General features: G+C 37.2%; 2 protein-coding genes across 3 annotated transcripts; both read right to left on the bottom strand.

Annotated features, from left to right (window-relative positions):
* Positions 1-5515: 5515 nt before the first annotated feature.
* Positions 5516-9251, bottom strand: LOC111491527 (embryogenesis-associated protein EMB8-like). The gene is given in 9 exon segments (XM_023140477.1): positions 5516-5955; positions 6113-6166; positions 6249-6343; positions 6446-6543; positions 6654-6796; positions 7561-7692; positions 7818-7946; positions 8628-9025; positions 9028-9251. Coding segments are annotated over 9 exon segments (1251 nt in total). The 5' UTR covers positions 9059-9251; the 3' UTR covers positions 5516-5784.
* A 276-nt stretch (positions 9252-9527) lies between these two features.
* LOC111491353 (metal-nicotianamine transporter YSL1) lies at positions 9528-12943 on the bottom strand. 2 transcript variants are annotated; one of them, XM_023140251.1, is made up of 7 exons: positions 12545-12943; positions 12270-12442; positions 11462-11556; positions 11208-11342; positions 10870-11059; positions 10681-10789; positions 9528-10554 (listed from the first exon to the last, which is right to left on the bottom strand). In XM_023140251.1, the coding sequence occupies exons 1-7, from the start codon at positions 12906-12908 to the stop codon at positions 9623-9625; spliced, it is 1998 nt and encodes a 665-aa protein (XP_022996019.1). In that variant the 5' UTR covers positions 12909-12943; the 3' UTR covers positions 9528-9622. The 2 variants fall into 2 exon arrangements, with proteins under 2 accessions (XP_022996019.1, XP_022996020.1); XM_023140252.1 differs by having other exon boundaries at positions 9528-10548; positions 12545-12939.
* Positions 12944-13666: the final 723 nt, after the last annotated feature.

Below are 13666 nucleotides of genomic sequence, written 5' to 3'. Positions count from 1 at the left end.
AAAATACCCCCCCCCCCCCCTGTCAAATATATGCTTGTGCTAATACAAATTATGGTATCGAGATCCCACATTGGTAAAAAAGGAGAACGAAATGTTTTTTTCATAACAGTGTGAAAATCTTTTTCTAGGAGATGCATTTTAGAGTTGTGAGGCTGACGGCAATAAATAATGGGCCAAAGTGGTCAATATTGTTTAGCAGTGGGCTTGGACTAATACAAATGGACGTTGACCCTAAGGAGGTGGATTGTGAGATTACACATCGGTTAGAAAGGGAAACAAAACATTTCTTATAAGGGTATGGAAACCTTTCCCTAATAAACGCGGCGATATGTAACAGAGAAAAACGAACGATATTTGTTAACGGTGCAATGATGGACTTGAATTGTTACCATTGATTAGATCGACAAAAAAATATGGTCAACTATGACATTGAGGTGAGGTATGAACTCAGGTTTTGAATAGGTCAAAGATATTTGCCAAACTTCATGGTTTAAAGTGGTTGAAATTGCATACATGTTGACTAAGCAAAAGATAAAAGAGAATCATTTCTTAACCATTTAAGTTATACTCAAAAGTCTTTCAATTTAACCTCGAGAAGGCTAAAAGCTGAGAGTAAACGAAGTTAGATATCTCGTAGAAAGCGTTGTGGTTGTAAAGGGAGATGCGAACAATACAAGAAACCAAACATAAACAAACATTGTTTAGTTTGTCAACAATCTTTGTCGTGTATTACCCATTAAAAACCTACGCTTTGGTAGGTGTGTGCTGGAATTTGATGTTCATAAAATGATTATACAAATATAAAACACAGGTTTTGGTTTCCCTTTAATTTCTCTTTTCAACTACTCTGCCACTATCTGATTTTTTATCCAATCAACCAAATAATGATTTCATAGTGTATAGGTTTTGTAGATGTCGTAACAATTCAAATCTATAGCTAGTCGATATTGTCATATTTAAGTTTTTTGTTTCACGGTTCTCCTCAAGATTTTTAAAATGTGTATGAGAGAGATTTCCACACCTTTATAAATAATGCTTCGTTCTCCTTTTGAATCGACGTGGAATCTCACCTATGCAATGCAAAATTGACTAAAAAGAATAACAGCCAGAGTTACAAAATTCTCCTTTTAATATCACCAAAAACATCGAATTAAACTTGTTTTTTAGGTGGTTCATATAAAAACTCTAAAATTAAACCTTGTGCACACTATTTTTCCGTCGTTTAATCATAAAAACTCCAAAAATTAAACATATTTGGCTTGGAGTCATCCTAAACTCTTGAGATGAGATTTAAAAGGATGATTTTCACTCTTGGAAGTAGTTGAAGAAAATTAAGTAACATCGTAATGTTACAAGGATGCAAACGAACGTCAAGACCATCCTGTATCGAATCTAGATTTCAAATCCAGAAACATGGGCATGGAATGCAAGCTCTTAGAAAAGTTGACCATGGGGTCCATAAATTCTATAATACTAAAAGGAAAAAGGAGGGAGATAATATTAGAGAGGAAAGAAAAAGAGAAAGGCAAAGGTTTGGAGTCATTTTGAAGGCATTTTGATGAAGGACACAAGGATTAGGCATTTTCTTACAAAATTTCTCCCAACTTTTATGGTCTTTATGCACATTTTGGCACATAAAATTACTAAATCTTACTCTTGTTTGACTCATTTTTTAATCCAACAAAAATGAGGAAAAAAAAGTCAATTAATTATTATTATAGTTATTATTGTAATTTAGTAACAGAAAGCTTGAGTTTAATTAAAATTGGATTAAAAAACATAAATCACTAATTAACTTTTATTTATTGAGTCGTTTCAAAAAGAAAATAAAGGATGATGAAGTTACATTGATGAATTGATGGAATGGTAGCTAATTTATGATTGACCTGCCTCAACCAATATCATGTGAAGCAACTCTTGGGTGATTGAAGATAAAACATGTTGAAATGACCCGCTTTAGTTTGTGGGGATAGTTTTCTATAACAACCCAACCCCATCATTAGTAGATATTGTTCTCCTTAGACTTTCTCGTTTGTTCGAGGCTCAGCATCATCATTGGCACACCATCCAGCATCTAACTCTGATACCAAATTTTTGAAATGAATGGACACCGTACACTATGCCAGCAAGAATGTTAGAATCTTGAAATGAAAAAGCTGAAAAAATGACCCAATATTTTCATTTTAGAAGTAATAAGTACGTAACATGACCGAATTGCATATAGAAACTATCAATTGAGTGGTTAACAAAATACAAAAGAATGGACGGTAGGAAAGTGTGGATTGAAAAGGAAAAGATATGTATGGAAAGGTGAGGAATTGGATAAAGTAGAGAAGAAAAATAAAAGACAGAAAGAAACAGTAAAAGAAAAGGGAAATGCAATGAAGTTATGTATGGAGATGAGAGACAGAGAGATGAGGAGACATGGGGGTGTGGGTGGAACAACACTCAGCTGAACAACTCTTGTGTGAATCTCGAATCCCCCGCTGTAAACGTAGAAAACAAAAATAAGGCAGTGAAGGAGGGGTTTACCTTTTTCATGAAAAAAGAACTGTTTGGACACTTACCCCAAAGTTCTTACACTTTCCTCTCCAAAACCTTCTTTCTTTCCTTCTCTCTTTCTTAGATTTGGTCGTTTCTTTCATACCAAAAAAAGGGTGTTGGATTTGGTCCACCAATCCCTTCACCAAAATTTGGGTCTTCCTCTTCTGTATATCGTCATAGGGTTCTCAAGGGGTTGGGAGATTTTGTGTCTAGGGTTGGATGATGTGTGATTAGGTCATCATGATTACAGATAAAGCGAGAGAGAAAGGGAGGAATTGGGATTGTATGCGTTGGATAATTAATTTGAGTGATGGGTTTTGTTTATGGACCCCCAAAAAAACCCGGTTTTTATTTTGTAGCTAACCCATTTGTCCTTTTCTCTATCCCTTTCCCCATTTCAATCTTTCATCTGCTCCCTCACGCATTCCTCACATTTCCCTTTTATCTCTTTCTCCCTTTTTTTCCTCTCTCTCTCTCTCCCTCTCCCTTTTTCTCTCAAATGGAAGCTCTCACGGAGAGGAAGAAGAAGCAATTTTGTTTGAGGGGCATGTTGTCTGGCTCGAGGCCACTTTTCTGAATCCAAAATGGGATCTCATCGTGGCCGTATTCAGATAAGTGTCATCGGACCAGGCTTCATTCCCCCCACAAATTTTGCTTCAATTTAAAAATAAAAAAAGAAATCCCCAACTTGATGGTCTTCATCATCCGGGGGTTTTTTATTCTCTTCTCCTCATCTGGATCTACAGGTAAAATCGAAATCTGGTGGTGTTTTGTTTGTTGTAAAAAAAAAAAATGTTTTTTTTGGAGAAAAATAGGAAGAAAAGAAATGATTTAGGTTTAGATTCGGTTTGGGGCAGGAGCAGATTGGGGTAATGATGGTTTATTTTGACTCTCTTTTCTGACGAAAGAGTGAAAGGATGATGATTACATTACAATTTCTTTGGTTGTTGTTGTTGTTGTGTTGGGTTTCTCTTTCATGGATCAGGGGGTGTGTGAAAGACAGAGAGAGAAAGATGTAAACTTCTTCATCATCATTCTCCTAATTTTTCTTTCTACAATCATCATGCCTTTTAGAATCTTCTTTGTCTCTTTCCATTTCATTCATTAGGGTTGAGTTTCTTTTTGTTCTTATGTTCTTGTAATGTAATGCTTTATATTTGTATTCTAAGTTTCTAGATCCATGTTCATTCACGCCTTTCTATTGCTTTTCATATGTATGCCTTTCATTCTCAGAATTGCAGTAATCCTGTTCATTCTAAGGGTGTAGGATATGCTTCAACTTATGCAAATCATTCACTCTTTTTAGATCCCTCTCAAACCAGATGAGTTTGCAACATCTGAATTACCTTATCAAACTATCAACCACCTTTCCTTTCCATTATTACATCTACTGCTTTGTTCGATATTTGAGAATTCTATTGATATGACTAAGTTAAAAGACACGACTCTAATACTATATTGGAAACTAACTACGAATCTCTACAATAGTATGATATTGTTCACGGCTTTACTTTAGTCAAGTGTGAGATCCCTCCCCAACCATAACACTAGATGTTTATATTCTGACAATGGTTAAAAAAAAAAGAGAGAGAGAGAGAAATGGGTGGGAAGAGTGTGTGTGCCATGGGGAAGAGAGAGTGGTGTGGGTCTGATTGTGTCATCAATTTTTGAAACTGAGACATATGCTTCACATAAATGCTTGTAATTATTGTCTCTTTCTCTTTCTCTGTGAAATCTGAATCATTTGTGTTAAATGAGAGAAGTCAACATCACCAATTACTCACCATGCATACTCAACCAGCTACAACTGTGATGTGTTCTTGTTTTTGGCTCACTTTTTGAGAAACTTTTTTTTAAAAAAAGACTATCAATTTTAGTACATATTAACTTGATTAGACACAGGGTGGGAAGATTTGTGTTTGCTTAGAGGAATGTTTTTGGGTTGAACAATGCAAGATGATTTTGACTTGGACATGTTTATGTAACAATACATGAGCAGCGTCTCCAACAACCCCAACCTCACAAGCCTCTTGGCTCACTCTTTCTTGGCTATGGAGGTTTAGAACCTGGTGCTCAGGGTCATCTTTTGGTCCATGCACAAAACATACGACGCACTGTTTAGGCCTCCATTGCCATCAATGATATGGAGTTTTCGATCGACATGTTCACACTGGGACGGTCTGCTGCCAGAGAAGCCTCTGAATCCTCCCTCCTTTCCAGCCGCGGGTTCTTGGGTTTCGTCTCGTGATTGAACTTCTTGTTCTCGTTGGTCGAATATGGGAGATAAGAGTGAAGTTCAATTTAAGAATGAACTATGACGAATTACATTGATTGAATAGTAGGGAGAGTTACATATTAATTAATTTTTCAAATTTATAACTTTATAAATCATTTATTAGACCAAAAATTAAAAGTAAGATACCTAATAGTTTTAAAATTTAAAGTTTGACAGTAATAGCTAAATTGTAATTACACATTAAAAATGCTAATTAATGTGTAATTTTGCATGATTTTTTTTCTAATGGCTTTCCACATTAATATGATAATAGTATAATAATTTAATACCACTTGGCTTCGATGCTTTTATTTGGTTAGATTTAGACGCTTCGTTGGTTGTAAGTTTCTTTCAACTAATCGTGTATAATTTGTCGAATATTTATTTAGATTTAAGGTTCATACAATTGAAACAAAAAGACCCATATTTTATCACGTTTGTGATAGTCACAAACATTCCTAAAATTGACATCACAAACATTCCTAGAATGGTCGTATAGTCATTTCCTCGAACAGTGACCTCGCTAAAAATTTTGATGTTTGTATTATGTTTGTGATAGTCATATAGTCACATATAGTAATCATGTATACTATGTGTGGAGATGATGTTATGATTGAAAAATTCTTCTATCGATTTGAATGAAAGTTAGATTCACACCTTTTTCTATCCGAATTGAATGTATTTAACGAAACCGAAGATGGAAGGAACTTGAATAGATATGAAGGTTTCAAATGAAAAGGGATGTTCAAGAAGTGTTGCAGAACACTACCAACACAACACTTTGGGAAGAAGAACTAGCTAGAGATACTAAAGGGGTAATTGATTCTAACCAATTCTTATTGGACCATAATTTCTTTATTTAAAATAAATTTACAATTACCAATTTTAAATGATCTAGACATGGCATTGAGTTTAATCATTTCACAAATCATAGCTCTATTTGCAATTCTTATACCCATCAATGGTTATGCCAACCCCTCTGCTGCAGAAGCTTTGGATGCTTGGCTTTCCAAATGCACGAGGAAATCGATCACGAAAGGATCGGGCCACGGAGCTCCCAGGGGAGCACTAGAGCCTGCAACCCACCCTAGATGCCCACCTTTGGGCGTTACTATCAACAAACAGTTCGGATTTTCCTGCACCAACAATCACATTACACAAACACGTATGCTAAACTCAACGAGATACATATTAAACTACTCCTGGGATATGAACATAAAATCTACCACTATGATGATATCATATGATATCCGTTAAATAGTTATCAAATCAAGCCTAAAAGCACATGCGAACCTTTATATCCTCACGGGGGATTGCTTTATCTGGAGCAATTGGATCATTTGCTGCCTGCAAAGAAACAACAGCAGTCTTGTGTTCTTAGAGATCAGTGAGACAAGACAACCCTTAGTAACAAAAAAAAAAAAGGTACCTGGATGCAAAGCAATGGAATTCTGACATCTTTTATGACTTTTGAACTGCTAGACTTTGAATAATATTCATCCACAGAGTTGAAACCAAATGAAACTGAAAATTGTTCGAAGAAAAAGGAAAAACTCTAAGCAGAAGAAACGACGTGTACCGACACTTATGTCAATTGAAACTACCGAAAATTAAGAGAAATTATACCGCGAGTTAAGGCATCATCGTAGTCTCTAATAGTCCATGCATTGGCAGCCAATGGGAGATTGAATTCACCAGGCATATCATTGAAGAGATCAGCATGCCTGCAATCTCAGGGGAATCAAGTCAGATGATACAATCTAAGTATCTAATAATTTTTCAGTATTAGGTACATGGTTAACAGAACAAAGACATTTGCACAAAAGAGAATTACTTCTGGAAATTTCGACATAAAGATCGAGCAAGGGCTTTGTCATAAACATTGTTGAAGCCCTTCCGGAAGTTCTCATCTGTATCTACTAAATCGAAAGGATTACACAACGACACAGCACCAGACAATGGACAGGACATACAATCCTGCAATGAAAATGAATGAGTACAAATGAATTTTATGAGACAAAGATGAACAACATCAGAATAATTACTAGATGCATGTGAAACTTAAACAATCTACACAGAGATTTTGTTCTTTTCGTTAGTAGTGGATCCCCAGATCACCAAACTCTCGGAATTCAACTTTGCATTATTGGCAAATACGTTATTCAACAAAGAACAGCTTTGTTTTTTTCAAGTTGTACTACAACATATCTTGAAACACAATCAATATCCTAGTTGAAATGCTTTTACGTTTTATGATAGAAGGCTGGTAAAGGGGTGTGAAGAAGGCACCGTTCACAAATGTCCAATGAGATCCCACATCGGTTGGAGATGAGAACGAAACACCCTTTATAAAGTTGTGGAAACCTCTCCCTAACAGACGCATTTTAAGGAGAAACTTGAAAGAGAAAGTTCAAAGAGGACAATATCTGCTAGCGGTGGGCTTGGCCCGTTACATGTTTAGTTGTCCACATCCCAACAAGATTTGTAGACATGAGCCCTATTAAAACGATGGTCCTCCAAAATAATATAATATTGTCCATTTTGAACATTCGGTCTCCGAAGTTTTGTTTTTTGTTTTACTTATCCCATCACAACGATACCATTCTAAAGGTCTTTTTCTCACGATTTCAATTCCGAGTTTCCCTCATTCTATGAGATTTTAGGAAGCTTTAGAAAGAATGGTAACCAACAAGTAGAATAAAAAGAAGGATGGAGATTAATAAGTAATGTTTTAGTTTTACCTGTCCCAAATAATTTACAAGAATGTTACCACCAAGAGACCAGCCAACAGCATACACATTAGCCTCGGGGTATCGTGTAGTAACATGTGCAACTACATCACGCATGTCTCCCAAAAATGAAGCTGAATAGAACTGCATGTATCAGTGTTGCAAAATATATCATAAACAGGAATGTCGACTCTGAGTATTGTAAAAACAAAATAATCATCTTATATACAATGTGCTTCAATTCTCCAACATGGAAAAGAATAAAGAACCTGGGGAGAGGTAACAGGACTATTCCCACATCCGCGGTTGTTGAAGACCACAACCCTCCAACTACGATCTCTGGCTCTAACCAACATATGTCTTACATATGAATCTTGACTCCCTCCAGTTAAACCAGGCTGCAAAGATTCAAGAAACTAATATGAAATCCATTGATATGAGTCAGGAAGTGTTAGAATCAAAAGTACAAAAAAACTACAATGTAACTATATAGTAATATCTAAGAGAAATTAAGGTACGAATCGTCTTTCGAGAAGGTTATCTCGAGCCCACAATCTGCCTGCGTGGACTGATTTCCCAAAAATCATCCTAATTCATACACACTCAAACTCTCTCTGTATATAAGCACCCTTTGAACAGACTATAAAGTAATTACTATGCTACTACTAATATCCTAATAAGATTCCTACTATTTCCTTAATACTCTGACAGGAGCCACATTTGCTTCAAGAAATCAACCCCATTCAAGGATCAAACTGCAAGTTCAATTTCAACATTTAATCAAAATCCAAGACACGCAGATTAGAATTAAATGCAGTAACGAATTTAGTGCCTTTAAGGTTTCACTTCAAGGATGCCCAATTCGAGAATTGGGTAGTATGCCATTAGCATTCAAATAGATACATGAGATTCTTTGACCCCATGTTAAATTAAACAAGTGTTCTAGTGTTTATGAGTTGGGGTTAACATAATCATTCCCTTCCTAATTCCAAATTTAACATCATTTGGTATACGAGCATCTTTTGTATCATATCTAATTCAAAAGATTTTCAGAAAACAAAGAATCAGAAGGCGCAAACCAGAAGAATAAGAACAGGAGAATCAAGAGGCAGGCGGAGATGATCACCGGCGACCCAATCCAAAGCAATGGTGCCATTATCCGCCACACGCAAGCACTCGCGGCGGAGCTTAATCTTGGGGGAAGTCCTAAAGAAGGAAGCAAAAATAGTCTCCAAATGGCGATTGGACCCAATTACAGGGAATTTCTTATAGGGTTTGTCCAAGTACTTGAAAGCCGGGAGGAACCGATCGCGACCTCCGCCGACGACCTCCAGCGACGGATGGGGGAGAATGATTCTCTCCGATGAAATCTCCGCCATGGTGATGAAAGTGGTGGTAGGATGGGAGGAGCGGTGTCGGTGATTGGCTACTAATGCTGGGGAGAAAGAAGAGACGAGCAAGGCGATTATTGGGGAAGAGGAAACGTGGAGCCCAAGAAGGGCATCGCCATCGGTGGGCAATGAGAAGGAATCGGAGTTGGAGAGATAGATGAGGAACGGCTGTGATTCTTCTTACTGCCCTCCTATACGCCATGATTTTTTATTTTGGATTTTGGAAGGGAACTGATCGGAGGGTCCCCGCCGGTATGGTGGGTAAGCTCCGGCTAGAGATATTACCAAATAATGGTTCATAGTCATCGTGCGTAATGCAGTTCATTGGACATAAATCTTTATTCTCATGATTGGATGGACGCTACTTGTGACACTCACTTCACTTATTCTAAAATTAAAAATTAATATTTAATTTTTTTATAACAAAAATATTAACATATTAATGAATTTTAAAAAATTTTAAAAAATATTTTTTTAATGCTGGAGATGGAGATAGAAATTTGAACTTTCATCATGTCAAATATGTTTTAACTAAATACAACTAATAAAAATACAAAAAATAAAAATAAAAATAAACCCTCGAACATATGGTAAAAGTAAAACCGTGAATTTTTTTTGTCTCTCTCTCCCGTCTGCCTTAAATAAATGGTAAAAGTGGGGTTTTTTTTTTTTTTAATATATTTTTATGATGGCACAAAATTCATACAAATAGGAGGATTAATCTTAGCAAGAGCAAGAACAGCCGCCGGCAAAGTCCAAAGCCCTTCCCCACAAATCAATCCGGAAGCCACCGCCGGAACCATCATCTCCGCCTTCTCCCGATTCAGCTTCCCCCAAACAAACACAATCAAACTCCCCAAACACATATCAATCGCGAAATACCCACCAACCAGAAACGGCACCGCCATCACCATCGGCAACGGCATCCATTTCCCAACTCTCCCGCCTCCCACATCCTTCACCAAGTTCACCCCAATCGCAAATCCAAAAAACCCATAACAAATCTGCAAGCAATGCTTCGGCAAAGCCGACACACCCTCCACTCCCAATATCGCCATGTTCCTATAAATCAGAGCGTACGGCGCCTTGAACTCCCCGTCCGGATTTCCCACGTCGAATGCCTTGTAGAACAGGAAGAAGCTCAGCGGCGCCGTGACGCAGCCGACGGCGGTGCCAATGAGTTGGCTGACGAACATGGCTCTAGGGGAAGTGGAGGTCAAATGGGCTGTCTTGAAATCCTGCATCAGAATGCAGGCGACAGAGACAACGGATTTGATTAGGCCGCAACCGGCAAGGCCTGCGATGAGGGCGTCGTGTTTGGGGCTGATGGCGGCTAGGATGAAGAGGGCGACCTTTCCGTAGTTGTAGGCCATGTTGATGTCGGTGAGGCCGGCGCCATATGCGTTGCAGAAAGCGAGGGAAGGAGCGAGGATGTATGCTGTGATGACGAAGTACCATTTGAGCTGAGGGAACATTTGGGGAATTGCGACGGTGGAGATTGTGGCGAAGGCTAAGTAGCCGACCAGGCCGAGCCAGAGTGGGATGGTTTCTCGCAAGAACATTTCGTCCTGTTTTTCCTCTGTTGCTGGTTTCTCTTTGTCGTCTAAACCTGTTCCTTCCAACAACAACAACAACAACGATGATATGGGTTATTCCCATCTTCTCATATCTATTTTGCTTAATCAAGTTGATTCAAAAATTTCTTAGTACAATAATCGAACCCAAAAGGTTAAAGAAGAACCTGTTTTGGCTTTCTTGACTCGATGGTGAACACTTGCGATGGTTGAAATAAGAATCTTGATAAAGTTGTAAAGGCCATCTCCTAGAATCAAGGCAACAGATAAAAAGACCTGAAACGTCGATGAGAGACAGCCCATGAATGAAATGGTTCATCTGAATTAGAATGAAAGAAAGAAAGAAACAAACAAACCTTATATCCATATAAACTCTTCATGTCACTTTCCACCAAACTCTCAGGATACCACCGCCCTTTGACTCGATCAAGAAGAGGCCACATTAGGCCATAGGACAGAACGGCTCCTAGCAGCAAAGACAAGTTCACTAAGTGGGAACAAATCATCCCAGCTCCCACGAAAGTGGCATCAAAATCAAAGAAGAATCTGCAACAAGATCATGAAAATAGTATGGTATTGTCCATAGTGGTTCTGCTTTGGAGGTATTGAAGATGTATTTCTTACTTATAAACTCATGATCGTTACTAAATTAGTCAATACAATTCTGAAGAAAGCAAAGGTTTGAAGATCATACGTTTGTTTCCAAGCTTTGAGTCCGAAAGTGGGGAACTCAGAGAAGCCGCACTTGTCTTTCCCAGAAAAGAACCACTTGAAGAGAGCCCATAAGAAGCTGAAGGAAAAGTACTTCATGAACCCTTTAACTTGCTTCCTGTCACCCATTACAGTACTTTTGTGATATCCGACAATAATAGTAGCATCCTCCTCCTTTTTCAATTAATAAAATAAAACAAAATAAAAAGAATTGAGATTTAAGAGAAAAAGTCTTACTTTGCCATCTCATCACCCTGAGTGTGAAAGCCATTTATCAGTACTGCTGTCGCCAAGCCACTAGGATATGTCAATTGCAGGTCCACTATCATAACCTGTGCCACCAATCACTGTATTACTACCCACTTCTTTAACTTTTACATTTATTCTATTCCACTATTTTTATATATTTTATTGTGATCTCCTAACTTTATGCTTATATCATATCATAAATGTAGGTTTTTTTCTCAAAATCTTTAAAACACTTTTAAAAAAAGGTTTCGTTCCCTTTACAATCAACCTGGGATTAGATCCCACTCGAATCTAGCGTCTACGCTGACACTTGTTTCCCTCTCTATTCGATGTCCTTCTTCCTTTTGATCGGATCGATATAGGATCTCACAATTTATTCTCTCTCAGACCCTAGTGTCTTCGTTGACACATCTTCTTATGTCGAATTGTGAGATTCTACATCGGTGTATACAGAAAAAACCCACAAATGTCCTTCAATAAATCAACCACAAGTGGTTTCATCTCATTCATCTTGGAAATGAAATCAATCATTAAAAGGTCATACCCTAAAAGATATAATTTTTAATTGTAATCCAATTTTGAATACGACTCTCTACCGAGGACTTTTCCAAAAAGCCTCACACTAATGGAGGAAAGAACATAAACTCATGATCATCCAACAACGTCATCTTCAAACTTTAACCTCAAACCCTAAAAGAAAAAAGGTCTAGAAAAGCTCTGAAACATGATTAAAAAAACTTCCCCTTTTTCATGTTCTTTTAAGCAGAAGAAGAAGGAAGAAGAAGAAAAAACAAACCTTTCTTAGAGGAATCAAAACAAAAAGACCCACAAAGCAAACCACAAAAAGAAAGCCAGTCATCCACCCCAATCCTGGCTCTTTCACACTGTATGAAGAATTCCCTTCTGTGTTCACTCCTGATAATTCATACGTCTTCCTGTTCATCCCCAATAGATATGAAGCAAACCCACCTGCATTTTTACACAAATTTCGCGTTTTTCTTATCTGGGTCACTCTCTAAATCGCCTTAAAAACACAAAAAAAAAGTGAAAAGCTAAGAGCTTTTGGTTTACCTCCAACCGAGATGCTATAACAAGCAACAGCACAAGTTTGAATCATGGTATTCTCTTGACGAGTAAAGGGTTTAGTAACAAACCCAGCCTTTTGCAGTGTTTTAGTCCAAGTTCGTACGAAGATAAAAGCAAGAAGAGCAGCTGAGACGTTAAGATTAGGGACAAGTCCAGTAGTAAGATTCAATTTCATGGCTATCACACTGTAAACACTTCCAATAATGATACTCGCCGTTACTCCTCTGATTGTCAACTGCCTCGTCCATGGTTCAACCCTCTTCCACCTCGGGTTTCTGCCCGAATCTCCGCCTCGTTCGGCAGCGGTCCGATGAGCGTCGATGGGATCCTTGGCAATCTCGGTAGCCATAGTAGTAGTGGAATAAAGATGGGAGTGTTGAAATGGGAATATATATATAGAAAGAGAGAGCAGTGGTGGGTTTGGATTCTTTTATCTTGATTGGTCACCAGGAATTGATAGGCATTATTATTACAGGGAAGTCTTTGAGGTGTCTTCTTCTTTGCTCCTTTTTTGTTCTATATTCTCTTCAACTTCAGAAAGTAATGGTTTTTAAGTATGCAAAACCAAACCAAAAAAATACCATTTGTTTATAGTTTAACATACTTTAAGATGCCTTTTAAACATGTTTTTGTTTACGTAATTAACCGCATTAACTAATATACTTATTTTATAAAAATATTAATACTCTGATTCATTTAAATCAAATAAGAACCGTTTGTCAAAATTGAGCGTTGTTCTTATTAAAAAAGTCGGTTAAACTAACTTTAATGCTTCAAGATTAAGAAAATTAAAATGTTTAAGATTATAAATTTAAGTAAAGAAATGATTTTTGATTTTTAATGGAATTGGGAAATTTCCCAATAATTTCTTTACGCATTGTCATTTTCAACGGGCCTTCCAATCAATTCAACTTTCTACATACCCATCAATTCCTTCAATGCATTAACTTATACTAAACTGTCTATTATCATAAATTAATTACCCATATTACACTATTTATTAATTCAATATTTAGTTTTTTATTATTTAAACAATAATTTGTGTCCCTGCTCAACATTTTGACTTGGCCTTCACATGTTTTGTTGTATTATGTGACCAATTAAATG

The sequence above is a fragment of the Cucurbita maxima genome, unplaced genomic scaffold, assembly GCF_002738345.1.
Source record: "Cucurbita maxima cultivar Rimu unplaced genomic scaffold, Cmax_1.0 Cma_Scf00016, whole genome shotgun sequence".
In the NCBI taxonomy this organism is placed as follows: Eukaryota; Viridiplantae; Streptophyta; class Magnoliopsida; order Cucurbitales; family Cucurbitaceae; genus Cucurbita; species Cucurbita maxima.
The sequence above is the reverse complement of the archived record's forward strand: the minus strand, read 5'-3'. Positions and strand labels throughout refer to the sequence as shown.